The following is a 26452-nucleotide window of genomic DNA, read 5'->3' on the forward strand; positions in this document are numbered from 1 at the left end:
ATGTTCTCTATATGTATTAGTAATTTGTTTTGTCTGGGGGGGTGTTGTTTGTTTCATATTGTAACATTCTTATTTGAAAATGATACAGAAGCATATTTCATAAAGTAGCTTTTTATCTCTTAGAGTTCAGATCAAATAATCCAAAAGGTATCAGAATCGAGTCACATAACATTCTGGCAGTCTTTCTAGCATGTTGTAGTGTATATAAGGATCATTGGGATACCTCTTGTAAATGCACATTACTGTGGGTCCCTTTCTAGGCATACTTGGCTCTGGAATCAGTGTTTCCTATTATAACTCATGTATTTCTTAGAACACAAGTTTGAAAACCATTGGCCTGTAAGTCTCTTTTGTATGCAGGCCAAATAGCCAGTTATTTTGCTTCATCATTTTAACATACAACATTATGAGGTATTTTTTGTTGTTGTTGCTTGTTTTGGGTGCATACACTTATTACTACAAATGGTAAAAAATTATTCCCTAAATCTGCACTTGCTCTAGGATTTTCTAGGTTACCCACTTGAGAAACCTGGATTTATTCTTAGCTCCTTCCTCTACCTTTCCTCCTGTCTCTAATCCTCTACCTTTCTGACCATCTGATTCATTACTGATGAAGTTTCTTGCATGGAAGAATTTGTAACCTCTGTTTATACTTGCCTTTCTCCTTCCTACAGTCTGTTTCCCAAAGTTGTCTTTCTAAAACACAGAGCTGATATGCCATCTACTTGCATAAGTGTTTTTCTTAGTAAATACCCTTTGTCCAAAGGTATCTAAGTTTCTTAGTATATTTCAACAGGCCATTGTAATGCATCTTCACTTTCCTTTATTCTTCCCGATCATCTTGTTTTCTGGGAGTATAGAATTTCTTGCTGTTCCTTGAGGAAAATAGCACTTCTTCATGTTTCCATGTTGTTCACATAACTACTTTAAACATTTTTTTTTAATGTTTTTATTTATTTTTGAGACAGAGACAGAGCATGAGCAGGGGAGGGGCAGAGAGAGAGGGAGACACAAAATCTGAAGCAGGCTCCAGGCTCTGAGCTGTCAGCACAGAGCCTGACACGGGGCTCGAACTCACGAACTGTGGGATCATGACCTGAGCTGAAGTCAGATGCCCAACTGACTGAGCCACCCAGGCACCCCTCACATACTACTTTTTGCCATCCGTCTGCCTTTTTCAGTCTTTCTTTCAACCAGTGTTTATTGAAAACCTACCATGTGTCTGGGATTGTGTCAGAGGCCAGGGTTCCATGTGTGAAAAAGATAGGTTTCCTGTCCTCACTTGTCTCACCGTCTAGTGAAGCCTGTCAGGCACCCTTCTTTTGTTCCCATAGTATTTATTACCAACCTCTGTGTTATATTACTTTACCAACCTCTGTGTTATATTACTTTATTTTCTCATTTAATTTTGGTCTCTAGGGCTGAGACCATATCTTATATCTTATGTTTATTAACATTCCTCACCCAGCAGTTGGCACAGTATATGGCATATAGTGATCACTGAAATGTACAATTGAATGAAACTTAGAAATCTCTACATACAGAACTACTTCCAGGATAGGTCAAAGCTATGCTTTATGGAAAACATTTATATTTTTAATTATGTAAGTAATAAAATGGCTAAATGTAATCTAAAGGAGAAGCCTGTGCTCCTGCTATATTATTCCCATTATATAATCTTAATATTAGAATTTTTTTTTCTTTGGGAACTTTTGGAAGAATAGGCTATTATTTGAAGTTTAACTTAAAAACAATTTAAGCGATTTATATTAATTTTATTTATAGTTTATTCAAAGAATGATTTGAAATAAAGCCTGTAGAATATATAATTCTAATTATTAAGATTATATATTCATATATCTTTTAATAGAAGTTCTGTTCAAATGAATCATTTGACACTTTCTAGCCGACTTTTTCATGTTCTATACCTTAATCAATCCTGGCCTATATCTTACAGTTATAACATGCTTGTAATAAACCAATTAAACATGTAAGAAACCAACAAAAACATGGTTTTTGTTCCTAACATTATAAACCAATCACATCAGTGAACTGGTAGATGTCATGTATTTAATTTATCAAGTCAATGGTAGCAATGATAACCTTCAACAAGAACCTCCCTTCTCCTTCAATAATATATAAATCTTTTCCCCTTGAAATCATTCAAAATGAGCAATTCTTTTTGGAATTATAGAAAGGAAGATGTATTTTTGAATAAATAGGAAGAGAAAAGTGTGAGGTGAGGTAACTTGACAATCCAGAATTGAAGTGGAGGGAAAGAGATCTGAATCCCTGGGCCATTGGGAAGACCATCTCAGAATGTTACAGCAGAAGTCACCTTTGCTTTTCCTGCCATCATGATACAAGTAGGACACCGGAACAAGAACCCAGCAAAACTATTCTACTCTCTTGGAAAGAGAAATAGAGGACAGATCTAGTTGTAAGGAAATCCTATTAACAATAGTTGAAGTTTATAATTACAGTAATCATATCATTTATAATATAACATAGGATCCTTTACAGAGTGAAAGGAGGTGGTATTGATAATTATAGTAGAACAATAGGTGTAAATTGGAAGCCAGACAGATCAGATATAGATAGGCTGCCGTAACTGCTGCGATAGTGGTATGAAGAATGTGTCATGGGAACATAAAGAAGGGAGCTTTAGGTTAGGGAAAACCTTTATACATCTGAGCCAGACTTTGAGAGGGAGAAGGATTTTTCCCAAGTTGGGTAGACAAAGGCCAGTCCAGGCCAGGCTAAAGAAACCTAGTGTCATCTTGCTGACCACTGTACTCCTGCCTCTGTCCAAATCATTCCCTTTCAAGAGGTGCTTCGTGTCTATCATACTTGTAAAATAGCCCTAAGTGAAAACTTCCAGTTTTTAGTATGATAAACTTGACAGTTAAGATTATAATTAAACTGATTTATTGGCAGTAGTAATTGATAGATTTTCCTTGCACATCTCTACTACAGTTTTTATATTCAAAATATGTCAGTGATTAAAAGATTATTATCTGCTACAGAGAGGAAATATGATTGTTTTCAGTATGTGAAAGACAGTAGTACTTGTTTTGCATTCCATACGGTTATACCAGAACAAATGATGAAAGTTCGAAAGGGGCATATTTTGTCATTGGTATAAGAAAAAGTATCCAAAGGTTCAACAGGCTCTTTTGGGAAGTTCTGAGTTCCTCTGCAGTACAGGTAAAAGGAAGGTCCTTTTCCCAGGATGCTGTTAGCAGAATATATCCTTTCCCTACTAAATTCTATCTCTTTGATATTAATAATTGTTAGAGTTACAGGAAATGTTAGAGAACTTGAAGCAGTTCTTCCCCAACTTTTGGACCTGTGAGTAGGGGTGAGAAGATATACTCCCAGTGTCTTGGCTAGTGGAGGGGGACAGATTTGCCCTTGGCTTTTGCAGGTAATACCAACTATACTAATTCCCATTATTTTTAATCATTATGTCTGCTTTCAATAATCATAGATAATAAAGATATTAAGTACATAAAAGATTCATATAGTCATGTTTAATTTTGTTATATTAAATTCTTATGCACCTAACTTTTCTAGCTAGTTGCTTATTAGCATTTTTCATGTGTATTCACAAATAAATCACAGAGAATATTGTTTTACTCTGCTCCCACTTCTAATTCCTGTTTGATATTTTCTTTTTTATAATTTTTTTTAATGTTTATTTATTTCTGAGACAGAGAGAGATAGAGCATGAGTGGGGGAGGGGCAGAGAGAGGGAGACACAGAATCAAAAGCAGGCTCCGGGCTCTGAGCTGTCAACACAGAGCCTGATGTGGGGCTCGAACTCACAAACCGTGAGATCATGACCTGAGCCGAAGTCGGTTGCTCAACCGATTGAGCCACCCAGGCGCCCCGTTTGATATTTTCAAGAAGGCAAATAAAATAAGTTTCCACTTTAAAAATGAGCAAATCTTGGATCATAAAATTAATGCTCTAAAACATAAAACAAAAGTTCGTTAATTTAGACACGCTAATGTGCAAGTTAAACATTTGCTTGGGCTAACTGCATAATTTTTGTATGACCCATAAAAATTGTTTTTACTGAAAAAATAGTAACTTTCAGTTATAGTTGCTATGTTTCTTAAGTGTTTGTTATGGGCTAGACACTGCTAAGCACCTCACTTCTTGTAACAATGCTTTCAAGGTAGGTAATTAGTATTTTCACTATACATAGGAAAAAATGGATGCCCATGAGATTAAGTAATTTAGCCTACATGGTTTGTAGGTGAATAAACTGGAGTTGAATCTAGTTCTTTTTTATTCCATAGTTGTTCTTTACCCAAATAGCTGGATGCCAGTAGTTTTTGGTCATTAATTTACTGTGCATTTGAACCTAAATTTATTTAAAATTTTTTAATTTAATTTTATTTATTTATTTTTAAGTTTATTTGTTTTTGAGAGAGAGAGAGTGTGTGTGTGAGCTGAAGAGGGGTAGAGAGAGAGGGAGACACAGAATCTGAAGCAGGCTCTAGGCTCTGAGCTGTCAGCACAGAGCCCGATGCGGGGCTTGAACCCATGGACTGTGAGATCATGACCTGAGCCAAAGTTGGACGCTTAACTGACTGAGCCACACAGGCGCCCCTAGTGTTTATTTTTTTGAGAGGGAGAGAGAGTGTGAGCAGGGGCGGTGGGGGGAGGGGCAGAGAGAGAGAGGGAGACACAGAATCCCAAGCAGGCTCCAGGCTCTCAGCTGTCAGCGCAGAGCCCCAGGTGGGGCTGAAACCCACCAACCACAAGATCGTGATCTGAGCAAGTCAACACTTAACCAGCTGAGCCACCCAGGTGCCCCAAACTAAATTAAAAATCAGTTTTATGTTGTGTATTTACTGACAGGTAAAGATATATGTATATAAAGTTTATTGCAGCATGTTTCAAAGTAAATATTGAAAACACTTAAAAATAAGTGCATGTTTATTCACACGTAAATACATATACATTTGTGCATGTACATACATGTGTACCTGTATGGAGAATTGAACTGGAAGGGAATGATTGTGTATATACCTGTCGGTAGATATATAGATATAGGTAAAAGATTTGTTTATTGTTTTTCTGTATATATGTATCTCTATGTATATGGGTTTATATAATACTAAATTGCTGGATACTTAGAGTTGAATGCAGTCATTTCATTACCTCCAGAGAGATTTGTCAGGAACACTCATAAGACTTACCAGTTACACAATAAGATGAAAAGAGCCACTGTAATTCTACTAATTTTATGTTTTGCTTCCTTGCTTTTGAATGGTTTGTCATCATTGTCAGCTAGCCACATTTTTTTCCCCCTTACACTGCTGTGGGTTTCCTAAACATCAAGGCTTCTGGGAATATACTAGTAAATTATCTCACTTGTTCTTTATACTTCTCACATAGCACTGTTATCAGTAGGTAGTTTTGGAGAAGTTAAATTGGAAACATTAAGCGGGAGTAGGAATAAATAAAAAGAGGTAAACTCCTTAAATTTCTTTTTACTTCTTCTCCATCTTCCCCAATCCCCAATAAAGCAACACATTGATCTCAGCTTGCTCATTATTCTTTCTCGTGTTAAGTTTTGACTATCTAGCACAGGAGTTGCCAAATTACAGCACCAAATTATGTGAGCCAAATTCGCTTTATTGAAATAAACACATTCATTCATTCATGTATTTTCTACAATTGCTTTCTTGGTACAACAGCAGAGTTGAGTAGTTGCAACAGAGACTTTATGGCCTGCAAAGTTTAAAATACTGTCTGGATCTTTACAGAAAAAGTTTGCAGATTCCTGATCTGGCAGGTAAGGAAGAAACCAGGGATTTCTCATTTAATTTCCGGGGGGAACTTTAACTTGATATTTTTCCTTCTCGTTCCCCTTCCCTGTCCTCCTCTTCCTCCTCCTCCTTCTAATTTTAGAGAGAGAGATGCAGTGAGCTGGGGAGAGGGGCAGAGGGGGAAAGAGACAGAGAGAGAATATGTTAAGCAGAGAGAGAGAGAGAGAGAGAGAGAGAGAGAGAGAGAATATTTTAAGCAAGCTCCATGCTCAGCCTGACAGGGGGCTTGATCCCAAATCCCTGGGATCACAACCTGAGTGAAAATCAAGAGTTGGACAGACGTTCAACCACCTGGGCCACCCAGGTGCCCCTAACCTGATCTTTCTATGAGAACGTTCTAGCACATGACATTACATGGTATTTTATCTGAAATGCCCCAAAACTATTTTGAATTGGTTTGGGAAGTAGCATAGTATCTGGGAGGAAACAGCTTCTGTTTTTCAGCAAATATGTTATGAAGAAACTTTGAAAGTTGTCTGCAGTTGGGGTTCCTGGGAATTAATTATGTAAAAGAAAGCAGTGAGGATGGAGAAAGGCTAGTTCATTTTGATCTGTAATATCTATTTTATTAGTGTGTTAGGTTCATTTTATATCATTATTTATATCATTATTCATTTGGTAAACATTTGATCCAGTGTTGACTTCTCACCACCTGTCAATTTTTACATTGCGTGCATGGAGATTTTTTTTTTGTTGCTGTTGTCAGTTTTCATTAAAAAGGGATCGCTCTTCCTCACAGATGTATTTTCACTACCTAAAATAGTACTTGACTGTAACAGATGTTTAAATAATATTTGTTGAATGAATGAACTCAGATAAGAGATTCTATTTTTGTAGCAAGATTGTGGTTTTTGAAAAATGTCTCCGGTTTGTACCTAGAAAATAGGTAATAATTAGAAATCCACAAGCTTTTGTGAAGAACATATCTTTCCGGATTGATGGTCTTAACTGTGGGTCCTGTCAGCTCATTACATAGTAGTAACTGTATAGTCACTTCAGTGAAGCTTTGTTTGGTGCCTGAAAACCTAATTATAAATTGATGTGAACTGGTTAGATTATATGTTTCCATTAGGTGAATTTCACACTGGCTTTAATGATCTTAACTCTGATTTTGCAAACTGCTGTAGGTTCTAAATTACCTTGAGGGTTGTTACTATATTTGTATAAAGTTCTCAAATGTAGTTAAATCATTTTAATACAATTGGCTTACAATTTTTTCCTAAACTCTCCAGGTACCATTTATAATAATGAAAAGATACTACTAAATACTAACCATTGACTTATTCACAGTCGCTTGCAATTCTTTTTAGTAGATCTGATTCTACCCAGTGGGGAGCTGTTTTCATTCCACTTTTAAGATAACCTCAAAGAATCACTAATTATAAAGACGTATACTAAACTAGTTAAAATTAGATTGAATTATATTGGAATTTAAAAAAAAAGTATCCAAAATTTGTAGGAGATGCTCTAAAATCAAATGAATGATCTCCGTATGTAGCAATTTTAAAGTGCTTGGAAATAGCTGGGATTTGTAGTGTGCTTAGTGGTTTGGCACTAACCAATTTGTGGTTGTCATGGCTAACACCCAGTATAACAGAATGGAGGAAAGTAGGCAGATGCAAGCTAAATGTAAAATAAGACAATGCAGTTTCATTTGCTGAGGAAAACAGTAATTCAAAACAAATAGTTCTTTGGTGTTGTGTTAACAGATAAAAATCTCAAAGGCAGTCATAATGGCTCTTAAAAATCAGCGACGTGATGCTCTTTTTTTTCTTCTGTAGATTGTGCTTTTGTTTAAACAAATGGGATGATGAATATATTCATAGAAAAATAGCTTGTAGCAAGCAACCTGAGGAAATTGACACTCTATTCCAGTTGGTTGGTGGACTACCAACCATGGGGCCATATTTGGCCGTTGCCTGTTTTTGTAAAGCAAGTGAGCTAAAAATGTTTTTTACATATTTAAAGCATTCCCCCCCCCCCCCCCCCCCCAGTATTTTGAAGATGTTACTCTACTGTCTTCTCATTTGCCTTGTTTCCCATGAGAAGTCTTTTTTGCTCCTCTCCATGTAACTTGTCTTTTTTAATCTGGTTCCTTTTAAGATTTTCTCTGCCAGTGGTTTTGAGCAATGATTATGATGTGCTGTGGTCTAGTTTTCTTCCTGTTTTGTGCTTGAGATTGGTTGAACTTCTTGAGTTTATTGGCTTATTTTCATCAAATTTGGAAAGTTTTCACCCATTATTTCTTCAAATAACTTTTCTATCCCCCATTTCTTTCCTTGAGGACTCCAGTTACATATTTTGTAATTGTGTTACTTGAAGTCCTTCAGTTCACTGATGTTCTTTCATTTATTTCCTTTTTCTCTGTATTACATTTTGGATAATTTCAAGTTGGCAGTTCTTGCCATCTATAAGTTATTATGTATTTATTCTCATCAAACATATTTTCATTTAGACTTACTTCTCATCAAATTCAATTTGAGTGATTTTTACACCTTTCATGCTTCTCCTTAAGTTTTTGCACATATAGACTATAGTTATAAAAATTGTTTTAATGTTCTTTTCTGCTAATTCTAACATCTCTGTCAGTTCTTGGGTCATTTTGTGTTGATTAATTTTTCTGCCTATGATAGGTCATATTTTCCTGCTTCTTTGAGTGTCTGATCAATTTTGACTGTTAAACCTTGTAAATTTTTCCTTGTTAGGTGCTTCATATTTTTTCTAATTCTTATAAATCTTGAGTTCTGGTTTGAGACAGTTTAATTATTTGGAAATAGTTTAATTCTTTCAAGTCTAGCTTTGAAGATTTGTTATGTGGGATAAAAGAAGTGTTTAGTCTATTATCTGATTGTTCCCTACTACATAGCCAAGACTTTTCTAACCACTGCACGTGAACCATACAGATTCTCAGTCTGGCTGTTAGGAACAGGCACTGCTCCCTGTCGTGTGTGCATGCAAGGTCCCTTCCCTTTAATTCTTTTGAGTAGTAATTTCTTCACACACATGCACCAGTCACTGCTATACCTACTACCTCAGGGGTTCCTTTGCCGATCTTCAGAGTTTCTCTCTGTGTCAGGCCCTGTTTTCTAATTCTTTTTGGTTTCCTTGGATTCTGAGCTCTGTCTTTAAAGCTTAGAATACTTGCCTGGATTTCTCCTCTCAGCAGCAAGACCTGGAAACTTTTTTTAAATGTTTGAGAGAGAGAAAGAGCACGCAAGCGAGCACGAGCAGTGGAGGGGCAGAGAGAGAGGGAGAGAGGGAATCCCAAACAGGCTCCACACCATCAGCGCAGAGCCCAGCATGGGGCTCAACTTCATGAACAGCAAGATCTTGACCAGAGCTGAAATCAAGACCGGATGCTTAACCCACTGAGCCACCCATGCACCCCGGCCTGGAAACTTTCTTAAGACAGTAAGCTGGGGCAATTGTAGGGCACACTTGTGTGTTTCTCATCTCTCAGGGATCACTGTTCTTTACTTCCTGATGCCCCATGTTTTGAGAACTGTAGTTTCATATATCTTGTTCAGTTTTTTGGTTGATTTGAATAGGACAGTATTTTTTTGGTGTCTGTTGTATGTTGTAGCCAAAAGTGATAGTTGGGATGCTGAAATTTAAGATTTAGTAGTTATGAATAATTCCAGGTGAAGATACACAGAGTTGGACCATAGGTATGAATGGAGTAGAGGCATGAAGGTCATTTAATGAGTCATCCACATGGACTTTGAAGTCATCTAAGTAGATGGATTTGAGATAGAGAGTAAGACTTTAAGCCAAGAGCCAAAGTTGTGGAATTTTAATACTGCATGTTTTACGTGTTTGGTTGGGAAAATACTCTTTTAAAATTATGTTAAATTCTCTTATCTTTTCTTCTAGAACCTTCTGACAACTTAAGGGAGATTCTCCAAAATGTGGCCAAATTGCAAGGAGTATCAAATATGAGAAAACTAGGCCATCTGAATAACTTTACTAAGGTAAGTAACTTGAGTCTTTATTAATATGATCATCTAAAATTCTGTTCCTTATACTTATTTCCGATGCTTTTTAACTACCATTAACAAATTCTTGGGGAATCACCCAATATTAGTGCTTTCCTCTGCTGCTGCTCATGGATTTTGTTATGTGTTATTAATTACAGTGTATTTGAATAATGGAAGTATTATGTGCTGCTTGTAGAAAATTTGGTAAGTTCAGAAAAGAATAAAGAAAACAGTCACTAAGAAGTCCATCTTCCGGTCTTCAGGATTTTTTACATGTGTTTCTTTTGCCTTTTTAATAATAACTCATTTTTATGTGATAATATATGATAAATGTTTATAATTAATAAGTATATGTGTGTGTGTGGCATTTCATAGGCACAACCATAATTTCTAGAGAAATAATAAAACTTCCTCTCTCTTTTCCCTGATATTCTATGTCCATTTTCTGGATCTCAATTAGAGCCTAGGATAAACATAGGGGCCCTCATCCCCAGTAAATACTGACTTGATCTTTGTTAGAATCCAAGAATTCTTGACTTTGATCGATGGTAGGTTTTTGAAGTAATTCTGGACAACCAACTCTTGGAAACACTAAAATGCCTGTTATTTGAGGTGATGCCATAAATAGGAAACAGAATGGTTCCTTTGGGAAAAATTACTGTTTTTTTTAGTTTACTAAATATACATTGTTCTGCTACATTTTAAATTTGGGAATAATTATATATGTTAGCCCCGTACTACTCAAAGTGTGACCCACAGACCAGCAGCATTGGCATCACCTTGAAGCTTGTTTGAAATGTACTGCTTAGCTCTACCCTAGACCTACTGAACCAGAATCTCCATTTTAATAAAGATTCTCAAATAAATTGTGTGTACATTAAAGTTTGAGTGGCACTGTTTTAATCTTTCCAAAATGTTTAATTAATAATTGGATATGGCTTGGACTTTATTTCACAGGTATAAACGGATAAAATATAGTCACTGCGTACCAAAATTGTTTTTTCAGTATGGTGATGTGAAATAATGCTCTATATAGAGCAGATTTTTTTTCATAGTTAGAGAAGTAAGCACATACATGTTAATTTTTCTTTTGTGAAGTTTGGAATATTCTGGCATGTATTTTTTTTATTACTATTATTTTTTTGTAACATTCATTTTTGAGAGACGGAGACAGCGTGAGTAGGGGAGGGGCAGAGAGAGAGAGGAAGACACAGAATCTAAAGCAGGCTCCAGGCTCTGAGCTGTCAGCACAGAACCTGATGCGGGGCTCAAACTCACAGACTGCCAGACCATGACACGAGCCAAAGTCAGCAGCTTAACCAGCTGAGCCACCCAGGCGCCCCTGGCACGTATTTTTATATAACATGAGAAAATTATATGAGGGGCAAGAAAGTTAATTTGTTTATGTATTTAAAAAATTTTTTTAAATGTTTATTTGTTTTTGAGAGAGAGTGAGAAACAGAGTGCAAGCAAGCAGGGGAGGAGCAGAGAGAGAGGGAGACACAGAATCTGAAGTGGGCTCTAGGCTCCGAGCTGTCAGCATGGAGCCCGATGCAGGGCTTGAACTCATGAACCACGAGATCGTGACCTGAGCCAAAGTTGGATGTTAGCCAACTGAGCTTCCCAGGTGCCCCTGTTTATTTATTTTTGAGAGAGAGAGAGAGAGAGACAGAGAGAGAGAATATCCCAAGCAGGCTCCACACTGTCTGCATGGGGCCCGATGCAGGGTGTGAACTCACGAACCGTGATCATGACCTGGGCTGAAAATCAAGAGTCGGATGCTTCACTGACTGAGCCACTCAGGCACCCCAGAAAGTAATATTTTTAAAGCAACTTCCAAAAACATTGAATAAGTGCTTGAGAAAGAGTTTTCAAAAATATCCCTAGGTATGTTTTCATTTTTTAATGAATGTAATAAAAATATTCAAATGCATTCTTCAGTGTGCTCATCAGCTAATGTCAAGTCTTTTAGACCCAAAGTTCTTTCAAGATTGTAATGGTATCTCCTGGTTTCACTCCCTTCTATTAAATTTCCCAGTTTTATCTCACATTCTTCACTCATCTTGAATAAGTCTTAACCATTTGCCTAGATTTAACCATTTAAAACAAATTTCATATAGATTTATGTCCTGTTTGAACTCATGGTTCCTGTCATAATCAGGTTGACATCTTGATACGTAGTTCCACATCTTTTGCCAGCTGGGATTCTGAAAGTTGGGAATGGATGTAAGGATGGCAGTGATTTCTTTTTTTTTCACTCTGGCACTAGTATGGATCTTAAGGCAATATTAAAAATCTAGAGCAGCATCATCCAGTAGAAGTATAATGCGAACCACAAATATAATTTAAAATTTTCTAGTACCACACCAAAAAAGGAAAAAGAAGCATGTGAAATTATTTTTAACAATACATTTTCTTTAATCCAGTATATCCAGATTATTGCATTTGATATAATTAGTATAAAACATTAATGATGAAATGTTTATTAATATTTTTATACAAAATATTTGAAATCAAATATGTATATTCATGTAGTACATCTTAATTCAGACTAGCCACATTTACAGTGCTCATAGCAACCTGTGGCTAGTAAATACCAACCATAATGGACAGTATATATATAGGCTTTTTGGAATAGTAGTTAAAGCATTAATTTTAGGAATCTGTTGGACACCTTTTTCCTTTCTCTATTTTCCATTTATTTCTGTCTCAATCTCAGGTCCTTTGGGTTAAGGTCACTTGCCCTCTCCCTTCTTCCCTTTTCCATTTCATTGTTTCTGTATCTTTGAATTTTACCCACAGTATTTCACTAAGTTGTTTTCTTTACTTGGTCTTTCCTTGATATGTGTTCTCCCAGTCTCTTTTCCCCTGTCTTCCCTTCACTCTCTCCTTCTCTGTTCTCTTTCTTTCCTTCTTTCCCTTTGTCACCTGTCTTTTCACCTTTCTCTACCCCCCTCCCTCTGTCTCTTTCCCTCATTTCTCTCTCCTTTCCCTGTCTCTTCCCCCATTGTACCACTGTAGATAACAGAATGATTTATCTCCTTAATAAAGGCCCTAGGCTTTGGGGCTTCTTGTATTCTTGTTTTTTGTTTTGCTATATCCTCTCTTTGTAATTTTCACATTTCCGTCTGGCCCTTGTGCTAGCTTATAGCAACCTTCTATTTGCTATTATAAATTATTTATGGATTTAAAACCAGAAAACCAGACTTACTAGAATTTGTCTACAATATGAGGCACTAAACCTTGAGTTGGGGTCTGAGGGGCTCTCCCATTAGTGAAGTCCACGAACGCTGGACTTGATAAAATCAGTTTTCTGCCCTATGATAACAATGGGAAAAACATGAGCTTTAGATCAACTAGATAGAGACTTACAGCCTAGCTCTGACCCTAACTAGCAAGGCAGTCTCGGGCAGATTTCTTTACTCAGGTAAAGAGGCAAGGTCTCAGTTCAATGCCTGGCACACAATATGTACTTCGTAAAGGTAGTGCCTTTGTTTTTGTTTGCTTTTGTATTTTTTGCCATTTTTATAGTTGTTTTTTTGTTTTTGTTTTTGTTTTTTTTTGGCTGACTCTAAGGACATGAGTCTGCTTAAGAGTTCACAAATTGCAGATTGGTAAGCTGTTACTGTAACAGTGTTTTTTTGACCTCAGTAATTCCGACATATTGGGCCAGATAATTGTTTTGGGAGGCTGTCTTCTTCATTGTAGTATGTTTAACAGCATCCCTGCTTCTATCCCCTGGATGCCAGTAGCACACCTCCACCAGCTGTGACAAACAAAAATGTCTCCAGACACTGCCAAATATTTCCTTGGGAACAGAATTGCCCCTGGTTAAGAACCACCACTGTAAATAAATGGCTGTAGATTTTATTATAAAATTTCTTCAAGCACCCTGTGCAAAATAAATGCTTACTGTAAATTTAATCATAATATAATATGCCTTTGAATTCCATTTTGTTGGAGAGCTAAGTTCGTAAACATTTACATAGCTGGTATTTCTGTAAAATCTGTAAGTACATTTCCTTGTATGGTTAGAAATTCTGAGAAATCTCTATGAATATCTTTATAGAATAAGTAAATAAGAAAAATAATTATGATGCCACTTAGACTAGTTAGGAGTTGGTTGGTCCCCCTTTTCTGTGTTCCCATAACAGATTATGTGTGTCTACTAAATTTTATCTGTTCTTTTGTTATTATTTGTTGTGGGTTACTGTCTTATTAAACTGAGTTTCTTAAGCACAAATCACATGTAGTATTTATTTTTCTACTCTTCATTTTTACTCCAAAGCCTGGTATATAACAAGTGTTTAATTAAAGGTTTTATATTACATTGAGAAGATTTTGCATTTTAAATATGAGTTTTTGTCGTACTACTAGTTGTTTTGTTATGAAGTAGAAGCTTGCTGTTAGGATTAACTTAATTTAGTAGATCAGTGGGGCTAAAATCTTTTAGAGAGTAGACCTCATCTGCAGAAATAAACTTCCTTTTAAGGCATGAAGAGAGGGTGCTAGTGATGTGATCCTGTAACCATGTGAATGTCACACACCCGTGCTTGCCTTCTGACATCATTGCACTAGATAAAGTAGTGTGTATAACAGACTGCTGATGAATATAATCTCAGTATCCTATTTTTAAAACTGACAACATGCTTATAATCTAAAGACCTGTTTAAAGATGAAACTATTTCAGGTCTTTACATTCTAAAAGTTCTCTTTTCCTATATTTCATCTCCTATTCATATTGAAAGTTCCAAAGGAGTCTTTATTTGGTACTGTTTTTAAAAAAAACTTCAAAAATAGTATAAGCTAAATATAAAAAATTAAAACAGCACAGAACAATATATGGTAAAAAGTGAAAGTCTTCTCTCAGATACCCTTCCCATCTTCCTCACCACTGTGACAAAAATACCATTCTCTGCAGGTAACCACTAGGAAGTATTTACCCTTCTCTGATATGATTGTGTGTGTGTGTGTGTGTGTGTGTGTGTGTGTGTGTTTATTTCATTGAGTTGTGAGAATTAAATGAGTGAAACAAAAAGTTGTGTTTAATATAGTACTCAGTTTATTTACCACTTATTATATATGTATGCACAAAGGTTTTTTTTTAAATAAGATCATGACATATGTTGATTTATAGTTTGCTTTTTTCTACTTTCCAATATATCATAGAATCCTTTCCTTTTTATAAATATAGATCTACTACATTTTTATAACTGCATGTATGTGTGTAGATATATATATATGTGTAGATATAGTCACAAAATATATGTATATGTATACAAATATGTATATTCATACACATACATACATACATATACCATAATTTAATCATTCCATCATTAAAAAATATTTTCCCTTTTTGCTATTTTAAATCATGTATAGTAACACTTGTGTACTTCCTTGTGCTGAATAGAATTTTTGAAGTGTGATTACTTAGCCAAAGCCTTTGTATTTCTTATTTTAAAACCTGCTTTTACAGTGCGTTCTGTGGGTGTCTGGGTGGCTCAGTCAGTTGAGTGACTAATTTTGACTTGGGTCTCGATCCCAGGGTCATGGGATTGAGCCCTGCATTGGGCTCCATGCTGAGCATGGAGCCTGCTTAAGATTTTCTCTCTCTGTCTCTCCCCCTAACCCCTCTCCCTTGCTCATGCATGCACTCTCTCTCTAAAAAAAACAAAAAACAAAAAAACCACTCAGAAAAGACCACGCTGTGGAAATCTTTTCTGTGATAATATATACATATATATATTTTTAAAGTTTGGATTACTCGATCTGTTGCTTATTTGGGAGAACTATTCATTTAACCTTCAGAGCAATATGAGTAAAATGGGAATAACATAGCATTTAACTGCCCTGTTTTAATTGATCATTATCTTTTTTAAAAATTGTACTTTTAATAAGCATCTCAGATATTTTAATTACCTAGAGATAGTTTAGACTTCTATTTTACCTTTGTCAGAATATAATATTGTTGATTGCTCCTTTTGGATATCTCAGTTTTTATAAGAAAGCCTTATAAGAAACAAATTCAACAAACTTAATTCAACAGAGCTAGAGTTTAAAAAAAGTTATTTGCTCTCATGATGAGGAAAACCAAATGTTGTGTCCTAATTTCAAACAAAACAATTCAAGGGCTGAAAAAATGTTAATTGCATTCTGTCTCTCCCATTTCACAGCTCTCTCTTTTTTTTTAAAGTTAGCTTCAGGGGCGCCTGGGTGGCGCAGTCGGTTAAGCGTCCGACTTCAGCCAGGTCACGATCTCGCGGTCTGTGAGTTCGAGCCCCGCGTCGGGCTCTGGGCTGATGGCTCAGAGCCTGGAGCCTGTTTCCGATTCTGTGTCTCCCTCTCTCTCTGCCCCTCCCCCGTTCATGCTCTGTCTCTCTCTGTCCCAAAAAATAAATAAACGTTGAAAAAAAAAATTAAAAAAAAAAAATAAAATAAAGTTAGCTTCATTCTGAAACACCTTCCATTTGGCTAAGATACATCATCTTTACAGCTCTCCTAAAAGGAAAGGGTAGCCCTCTCTTATCGTCTACTATACGTTCTCTCATTTTGGTCACACTCAGCTAGGCATCGTAACCGATAGTCATAAAAACACATGGGATGGGAGCAACAGAAACCCAGTGAAAAGTGTGATGTCTAATAATTTTGCATTTTGCATCAGTGTCTGTTAGGATACGGATTCTTACATTTTGAAAGGTCTTCAGTGATTTCTAAGCATAATTCATGATTTTATTCTTAACACACTTACGTGATAGAGAAGGCAGTGTTACATTTTAATAACTTATACAGGAGACAAGAAATTACCAGAAATGGCTAAGATAGTAGTGGACAAACTACTACTTAATGACAGAAGATTAATTAGTAATTCAATCAGTTGTTGAAGCAGGATAAGATTCTCATTGTTTAAAGGCACCAGTTTAGGATTCTTCTTGCTGTTTTTGGCCTATTCCTAGAGTAAGACTTAAGGGGTTTAATTTGTACTTTAGGGTTTGGTTATTTAAATTAGGAGATTATTAGTAAAGTAGTGAGTCAGTCACTATAAGAATTTTATACTAGAATAGTTTATTCCTAATATTTTGAAACTTCTAATAGGTGAACTCTTGGTGATGGGAAGTGAAAGTATATTTTTTTGATAATTAAAAATTCAGAAATCTTACCAGTGTCTTCTGTGATTTCTTATTCTTATGTAAATTATTTACATATAGAAAGCTTAGTCTTTACTTGGGATAATTCTAATTCAAAAAGGATATTTTCATTTAAGACTAATTAAGAAGATCCTCTTCTATAATTCTGGAAACAAAAACATTAATTAACCACATTGAAAGCATCACCCTAACATTTATTACTATCTTTGGGAATTAGGCACTGAAAATGACAAATATGCTGTTTTGTTATAAATTGTTCTTTTTAGTTTTTACTTGTGATATTCCAGTTTCCAACTGAGTGGACATTTTTCTCAGAAGTATGTCTTGCAGTTAAAAAAAAAGAAAAGAAAAAGACATGTTTCTTGCAGTTGAAATTTTTATCTTGCAGTGATACTAGATAGCAGAAAATGATAGTCCTTTCAAAATACTTTTCAAGTTGTGGTTTTTGGAGATCATAATAATAACTTTGAGAGGTTTTTTTTTAATTTTTCATCAAAACTGCTAACTCTAACAGATGTTAGAGTTGATGGACAGTCATATATTTTGTGTCTAAAAGGTGAGTAATTTGGGAATTGTGTTTCTCTGAATCTATAGTTTTCTACAAGGATACCTGGCAAGTGTGAAAAAGATAGTACAAAAAATGAGAACCAAGTGCATACTTAAGCTACTTAAGTACTCTACCAACCCTTGACAAGACTTTGTTTACTTTATTTCTAGGATTTCAAAGTATTTTGTTAACATCCATTGCTACTGTAGCAGAAAAAAATGGAATTACTGCCTTTTTAGGAATTGAGATAAACAAATCAGTTTAAGAAAGTAACATTTTTCCCATTTTAAAAACAATATTTTATATATGTTGATATAAACAACTTGTAAGCTTCATTTTTCTATTGTTTGAGTTGGAATATGTCCAAGGTTTAAGTGAGCATAATACTATGATAAGCAGTTGTTTTTTGTTTTTTGTTTTTTAAATAATGTATGGTACCATACAGTGACAATGCTAGTAATCTCAAATACCTGGAAATCTCAAATACTAACTTACGTTTAATAGTGTTAAGTGTAGTTTTTATGTGTGTTTCAATCCTTTGAAATGGGCAATTTGTGTGTGTGTTTTTAGTTAGCTGTTTTGGAAAAAATAATAGTTAATTTCACTTACTTGTTCGCGTATATGACCAGAGTACAGTTCTCCAGACTTTTGAGTCATACCATTTTTGAGGCTGGAGATATGAAATAAAGATGGTAATATTCAGTTATTTCTTTATTTTTTATATCCAATCTCCCCTCCTCCTTTGTCCCTGTGTGACTAATTTTAATACAAAATTGTAGTAACATTTTTCACAGTGGACTCTGGACCCCAACTGGCTTGGTCAGATTTCTGGCTTTACCACTTAATAGTTTTTTGGCCTTGGGAAGTCATATTACCTACTATCTTCAAGCCTCATTTGTCTTCATTTACAAAAATATTATTTTCTAGGGTTAACAAGATTAATAGTCAATAAATGTTATTTCTGTTCCTATTCATGAATTCTTTATATAGTTAACCATCCCTAGGTTATGTAATACATATTCAGTATATATTAACATTTCTAAAATACAGAAAAGCATAGAGAGGAAAATAAATTACCTATGATTGCATTTTCATTTTTGGTGTTAAAATATTGATGGTATAGACTTTTTAAATATGTATCTTAAAAAAAAATACATCTTTTAGAATTTTTTCCATCTTACCAGGGTATATTATGCATGTTTTTCCTTATGTTTAAATATTATATAATATTAATAGGTTGTGTAAGTTTCCTCCTTTATGAACATTTTGTTTCTAGTTCTTTACCATTGTAAATAATGTCATGAGCCTCTTATGCTTGAACCACTTTACATTTTAGATTAGTTTGTTCATATAAATCACCAGAAGCAGATCCTGACCATAGTACATTTTTCCAATTTTTAAAAAATGTTCACTTATTTGTTTATTTTTTGAGAGAGTGAGCATGCACGAGAGAGCATGCAGGAGCAGGGGAGGGTCAGAGAGAGAGGGAGAAAGAGAATCCCAAACAGGCCATTAGGGCAGAGCCTGACATGAGCCCACAAACCTCGAGATCATGATCTGAGTGGAATTTGAGTCGTATTCTCAACCAACTGAGCCACCCAAGTGCCCTGCATTTCCCAATTTATTTTACAAAATGTTTTCGGTTTATAATTTCAGTTTATAATGCCGACAATGTATTATCTTATTTGGAATAATCATGTTAAAAAGGAGTTTCTTGCTAGTTTGGTAAACTTTGTTTCAAACGGCACTTTTCAGTGTATTTGGTTCAGAATTTAGGAAACAGGAAATACGTCATGTTATTAAATTCTTTTTACTTTTTCTTGGCCTCTTCTCAGTGATCTTTCCCCAACTTGTTTAGGCCTTTCACATTATAAGAGTGTGCTTATATTACTTTGCTATGTGAGGCTAGCATGTTAAGGGCGGAATTATGTATTCCGAAAATTCATTCGTTGAAACCTTCACCCTCAGTACCTCAAAATGTTTATGCATTTGGAGATACGGCCCTTAAAGAGGCAGTTGAGGTAAAATTAGGTAATATGGGTGATCTCCAGTGCAATATGACCAGTGTCCTGATAAAACAAGGAGATTAGTACAAAGATACACACAGAGGAACAACCATATGAAGACAGAGAGAACCAAGGAGAAATGACCTCAAAACAAAGAATCTGTCAAGATACATTGATGTTCTAGCCTCCAGAATCATGAGTAAATAAGTTTCTGTGTTTGAGCCACCTGGTCTGTGGTATTTGTTATAGCAGCCCTAGCAAACCAATACAAGCCCTTAACCTTTTGCTTATCATAGTTTTACAAATATTTTTGACTAATATGTCATTTAACTTTTAGGTATACAGTTGGCTTTTTAGAAATATATAAATTTTCCTCTCTTTTGTCTCAAAGCTTAGGAAATCTTACATTGTATTTTAAATCTATATTTATATATAAAGATGTCCTCATCCTCCCATTTTTTAGTACTTTTAACATCGCAACAAAATGCAATAAAAATGACAAAATTTCATGCCGTTTGAAGGTCTGTAGCTTCTTTGTTCATCATATTTCAGAATTTTGAGGATTTTATAATATAAACATTTTGGATAAAGACCTGTGAACAAAAACTTTTCAGCTTGTTTTGCCTATTTGCTTATTTACACAGCATTTCCTTACCACACAAAGTGATGATTTGTGTAGTGTCCTTCCCTGCTGTGAAAATATTGCGTTATCTTATAGCTACTCTATTCCTATTCTCTTCCTTCTTCTATTTGGAACATTTCTTTTTTGCCTTTTTTTTTTTTTTTTTCCTTCTAAAGAAGAAACTGGATAGGAAATTTTATAAGGAGCCTACCAATAAGATAGGATTAGCTTTTTATTTCTACAGTTTTGTGCCTTTTAAAATATGTTCTTGGGTCCATTCCTTTCACAGAGACCGATGTGATGGCCACCACTTTGGTTGGTTTATTCTGTATGGTTAAGATGTTCATAACTTCATACTGAGGAAGAATAATAGCACTTGGAATCCCTTCTGTTTCTTCAGTGTTAATTAAATGATCAATCTCTTGAATTCATTTCAGTTAGGCCCTCCAAATAACTTGAGAAACTTCTATGTAACTTTTAGGTAAAAGCCAGTTTTCAAAATTCAGACTAAAGTGGTACATACCATCCAGGTGGGAAGGAAGTAGTTAGTATTAGATCAGTGTTCTTAATGAAAACAAGGAAAGCCTGTTTGAAGGTATAGCAGGAAACTGCTCAGTCAAAAAGAAATATAGGAGCCAAAGCTTTGGAGAAGGGAGAAGCTTGTGGAGGTGAGTTTACTTCTCCAACAACTTTTGCCAGGAGATACTGGCTACTTTAGAGTGTGGGCAGAGAGCTAGGGACTCAGACCTTAGGCCCAGGAGTACTCAGCAGAAAAAACAGCACAGACTTTTGGTGGAGACCTAGAGGCAATCTACTAGAAGGAGATTCTTGTCTCAGTACATTTGTTGAATCCTGGGACTATCTGAGATGGGAAACCTAAAAATCTAAAGCAAAAGAATATATATATTTTTTTCAACGTTTATTTATTTTTGAGACAGAGAGAGACAGAGCATGAACGGGGGAGGGGCAGAGAGAGAGGGAGACACAGAATCGGAAACAGGCTCCAGGCTCTGAGCCATCAGCCCAGAGCCTGACATGGGGCTGGAACTCATGGACCGTGAGATCGTGACCTGGCTGAAGTCGGACACTTAACCGACTGCGCCACCCAGGCGCCCCAGCAAAAGAATATTTGAAAATAAGGATGGAGCTTGTAGTGTTTTTGTAAGACAGAAATAGGTATGTCATCCTCTTGGGACTAATTCCCTCAACAATAAATAAGTTTCAGTATGAAACTTAGGTTTCAGTTGAAAATAGGTTTCAGTTAAAACCTGGGGAGTGGGGAGGAAAAGGGAAAACCAGAGGTAGATTGAAACTTAACAGAGCAGCAACTTTTCTGTACTTAGTTTTGTTCAGTGACCTAACAAAGAGGATAAACCCTCTGTGGAGAAAGATATTATCAGGAGTCTGTACAAGTTTTTATATGCAAAGATTGCAGGGTATACCAAGAGACAGGACTGCATGACTACAATGAAAGGAAGAACATAGTAGAAACGGATCTACAGGCAATCTACATCATTCACATACATTTATATAATAAGCACTTCAAATATTTAAATTATTATTTACATGTCAAGGAAATAGAGGAAATATGGAGAGAATAGGTGAAAATGAAGATTTTTTTTTTTATTATTGATATGTGTAAAGTTAGATGAAGATTCAAGAATGGTAAAACAGTGTCTAAAAATCAAGAACTCAGTAGACCGGTGTGGTAGAAGATTAGCCAGATCAGAAGATAGATAAATAGAAAATATCTAGCCAAAGCACTGAGATAAGAGAATGGAGAAAATAGAAAACAGGTTTTAGAGATTTGCAGTACACACCAAAAGATCTGACATTTGAATTACCAGAAAGAGAAGAGAGGGAATTGGGCAATAAGTAATTTTGAAGAGATCATGTACAAAATTTTCTAACACTAATTAAAATATATCAAACCAGAGATTTGGGAATTTCTGTTTCCCTAAGCAGGATAGATACAGAGAAAACCACACCTGAACACTAAGATTGCTGAAAAACAAAGAGAAAAAAAATCTTCAAAAGAGCCAATAGTAAGACTGATAACAGACTTTTCAATAGGGATAATAGAAACCATCTTGAAGCTTTTAAGAAAATAGCAGCTAACCCATAAATCTATAAATCCAGAAAGATAATCCTCCAAAAAATAAAGTGAAAAAAAAATTTTCCATGTAAACAAAAGTTTAAAGAATCTGTTAACAGCAACCTTGGCTAAAAATTAAGTAAATAAAAACACCCAATAAAACAAGTCAACAACAAACTGAGGATTCTTTAGACAGAAGGAAGAATATCCTGTTAAGATAACACTGAGATGAAGAACAATAGAAAAGGTGAAATTGTTGGCAAATATAAATTGATATTGACTAAATATTAACTGAAAGTAAAAATAACCGTAATGTGTTATGGGGCTTGAAACATCGGTAGAAAAAACAACAGTAAAGTGAAAGGTGAGGGTAGTAAATGAAGTTCAAGTGTTTTAAGAGTCTAGCATTGTTGAGGACATGGTAAAGTAATATCTGTTAGACTGTTACTAGTTAACAATGCACATTATAATCTCAATGGTAACCATCAAAAGATTGTTTTAAAACTGTAAACTTATTGAGGGGGGATAAAGAATAATAAAGCATAATTGGTTGATTCAAATGAAAACAAAAAGGAGGGTTAAAGAAACCTAAAACTGGCAGGTCAAATAAAAACACAGTAATGCAGTAGAAATAAATATGCATACTTGAACAGTAATAAAATCATATATTTTCTGATATTTGTTGGAGATAAATACTATATTTTTCAGTCTAAAAGGGAATGTATACATAAATAGACAAAAATACATAACACATTCACATACTTTTGTTTTCTGACAGCTTCTTTGTGATATTGGCCATAGTGAAGAAAAATTGGGTTTTAACTATGAGGATATCATAATTTGGTAAGTATAGTTTAGTTCTCTCCTTCACCTCTCTGGATTTTAGTAATTTCAGTTTTACTAATTCTAAACCAAAAAGATAGTGTGACACCTTATATTTAATTTTGTGGAAACAGTTGTTTGAACATTAGAAAAATTTATGATCTCCAGTACTTAAAAAAAATTTTTTTTTTTAACTTTTATTCATTTTTGAGAGACAGAAAGAGACAGAGCATGAGCGGGAAAGGGGCAGGGAGAGGGAGACACAGAATCTGAAACAGGCTCCAGGCTCTGAGCTGTCAGCGCAGAGCCCAGTGCGGGGCCCGAACTCACAAACTGAGATCATGACCTGAGCCAAAGTCGGAGGCTCAACCGACTGAGCCACCCAGGTGCCCCGGATCTCCAGTACATTTTAATTGTTATCCTGTTGTTCTTACTGATACTTCTTAATTATCAAATGTAATTAATCAAAGCTAATGATGGAAAATACATGGATTTCTACTATTTAAGCTCCTAAATTAAATCTGAAATTCATAGAACAAGAGCTCTTAATTATTCCTAAGAACAAGGAACAGTTATCTCTAGACCTCCCTTAAGATAGAGTGTGCTGATGGTAGACTTTATTTTCTCAAGCCCACCGACAGACACATAATGTTATAATCTCAAGAGCCATCTTTTTGGTGTGCTTAGGAATTAAAAAATATATATAGTCTGTGCCTACTGCCATAAAGTATTTACTGGTTTAAACCAGTGATTCTTTTTTTTTAAGTTTATTTATTTGCTTCGAGAGAGAAAGACAGTGAGTGCACACATGCATGAGCGGGGGAGGGGCAGAGAGGAGGAGAAACAGAATCCCAGGTAGGCTCAGCACCATCAGCACAGAGCCAGTGTGCTGCATGAGCTCACAAACTGTGAGATCGTGACCTGAGCCAAGATCAAGAGTCAGATGCGTAACCAACTCTGCCACCCGGGTACCCCTAAGCCAATGATTCCTTGAGAGGGGTGGAACCAGGTAGGCAGAGAGGAATAATTGTAGAGGTGTATGTGATACACCTTGAAAAAAGCATATTTAATTTCCCATTGCTTATATAAAACTACAGAAAGTAGGACAAAATAACATTTTCTTGATTTTTAAGAATATACCAAGCAGCACAGATTACTGAAGTTCCATATTACAGTGAATGATTTTTATATATGTAAAATGACTAGTAGTTTTGCTTATTTCAAATTAAGGAAGAATTTGGTACCATAGTTTTATGTGTATTTGAAACTCATGCAGCAAAACTTTTTTGTTTTCCTGCAGTTTGCGGTTAGCTTTATTGAATGAAGCAAAAGAAGTGCGGGCAGCAGGGCTGCGAGCTCTTCGATATCTCATCCAAGACTCCAGTATTCTGCAGAAGGTGCTAAAATTGAAAGTGGACTATTTAATAGCAAGGTAATTTTACGAGAGCTGTGTGTTTTTTTTTTTTTAATTATGTATTAAGTTTTAACATGCATATCATGAAGTGTACAAATCTTTAGTGTAAAACCTGATAATTTTTATAAATATATACAAACTAGTACCCCATTATCCTAAATAAGAGAATTATTTTCAGCATCCCAGTCAAGTTCCCTTGTGTCTGCAACCAATACTAAACATTATTCTGCTTTTTCTCATTGTAAACCAGTTTTCCCTGTTCTTGAGCATCATATATTGGAAAATTACATAGTTACTCTTTTCTTTCCTCAGTGTTACTTGTGAGATTTATCCAGGTTGGTTTTTATTTTAAAGGCTGTGTAATATTTCATGTTATGAATAGACTGTAGTTCATTTTTTCCATTCTATTGGTGATTTTCTGGGTTGTTATCAGTACTTGGCTGTTTTGGGTAAAGCTGCCCTGAACATTCTTTTTCTTCTTTTTTGTTTGTTTTGTTTTTGAGAGAGAGAGAGAAAGCACATGCTTGCACGGGGGAGAGGCAGAGAGAGGGAGAGAGAGAATCCCAAACAGGTTCCACAGGCTCCATGCTGTCAGCCCAGAGCCCCATGCAGGGCTTGATCTCAGGAACCGTGAGATCGGGACCTGAGGTGAAATCAAGAGTTGGGTGCTTAACCTATTGAGCGCCTGAACATTCTTATAGGTGGACATATGCACTACTTTCTCTTAGGTATGTGTAGGAACTGCTGGATCATAGGTTTATGTCTAGTTAGCTTTCCTAAATACTGCCATTTTTCCATAGTGATTGAACTGATTTATATTCCTACCAGTGATGTTGGAAAGTTCCAGTCTCTCAACATTTTCATCAGCACTTGCCTTCAGTTTTTACTTCTAGACTTTCTGCTGTAGAGTTTATTTTGAGTTTCCTTGTGGGTTTTGTTTTTTGGGGTTTTTTTGTTTGTTTGTTTGTTTGTTTTTTTAGTTTATTTAGTTTTTTAGAGAGAAAGGCTCTGTCAGTGCAGAGCCTGATACAGAGCTCAAACTCCTGAACCATGAGATCATGACCTGAGCTGAAATCAAGAGTCAGATGCTTAACTAACTGAGCCACCCAGGCGCTCCGAGTTTCCTTGTGGTTTTAGTTTGCATTTCCCTAATGAGGAATGATGTTAAGCACCTTTCATTTGTTTGTTGGCTATTTGGACATCCTTGTCTTTTGCTCATTTGTATATTGAATTGTCTGTCTGTCTCATTATATAGGTGTTCTTGATGTTCTGGATATGATTCCTTTCAGCAGGAGTATGTATTGACAGTATCTTCTCCAAGTCCGTCTGTTTTGCCTTTTGTCTCTTCCTAAATAATAGAATCTGATTTTATAGTTAATGTTCTTGTACTCTTAGAAGATACTATGCTATGTTTTCCCTGAAAGGTTTTATTCCTTTGTATGTTTAATTAGGCGTCAGGTCATGATTCATTTTTATGGATATGCAGTACATTTTAGCAGCATTTATTAAAGAGATTTTCTTCTCTTGTCTAGAGTAGTGACACTTCTGTTGTAAACCAGATAACTGATAGTTACGGATCTGTTTTTACATTCCCTAGTCTCTTTAGTTAGTCTGTCTGTCTGTTCTTGCCCTTGTTTCTCACTGTTTTAATGACTGCAGCTTGATATGTGTTAATATCTGTTGGTGTAAGTCCTCCAACTTTTCTTCAAGACTGTGTTGCCTATTTTATGTCCTGTATTTTCATATAAATTTTAGAACCAACTTGTCCATTTCCTTAAAACATTCTAGCATTTTAGTGGTAATTGCACTGAAGTTTTAGATTAATTTGGGGTGAATTGATATCTTAATATTGCATACTCTAAACTTTCATTTACTTGGAACTGTAATGTCTCTCAACAGTATTTTGTAGTTTTCTGTGCAGAGGTCTTGCACATATTTGTTTTGTTTATTCTAAGGTACTTTTTAATGATAGTGT

General features: G+C 35.4%; 1 protein-coding gene across 7 annotated transcripts in view; it reads left to right on the top strand.

Annotated features, from left to right (window-relative positions):
• RICTOR (RPTOR independent companion of MTOR complex 2) overlaps positions 1 to 26452 on the top strand; it is a 122829-nt gene that overhangs the window by 30493 nt on the left and 65884 nt on the right. For 6 of the 7 annotated variants that reach the window (XM_023238910.2, XM_023238916.2, XM_023238911.2 and 3 more), the window contains 3 exons: positions 9720 to 9817; positions 23020 to 23084; positions 24364 to 24495. In XM_023238910.2, the coding sequence (XP_023094678.1) occupies positions 9720 to 9817; positions 23020 to 23084; positions 24364 to 24495 (295 nt within the window). Of the gene's footprint in view, positions 1 to 5786; positions 5813 to 9719; positions 9818 to 23019; positions 23085 to 24363; positions 24496 to 26452 lie in introns of those variants that run through there. The other variant, XM_023238932.2, reaches the window with a different exon arrangement.

The sequence above is a fragment of the Felis catus genome, chromosome A1 (assembly GCF_018350175.1).
Source record: "Felis catus isolate Fca126 chromosome A1, F.catus_Fca126_mat1.0, whole genome shotgun sequence".
NCBI classification, from domain to species: Eukaryota; Metazoa; Chordata; class Mammalia; order Carnivora; family Felidae; genus Felis; species Felis catus.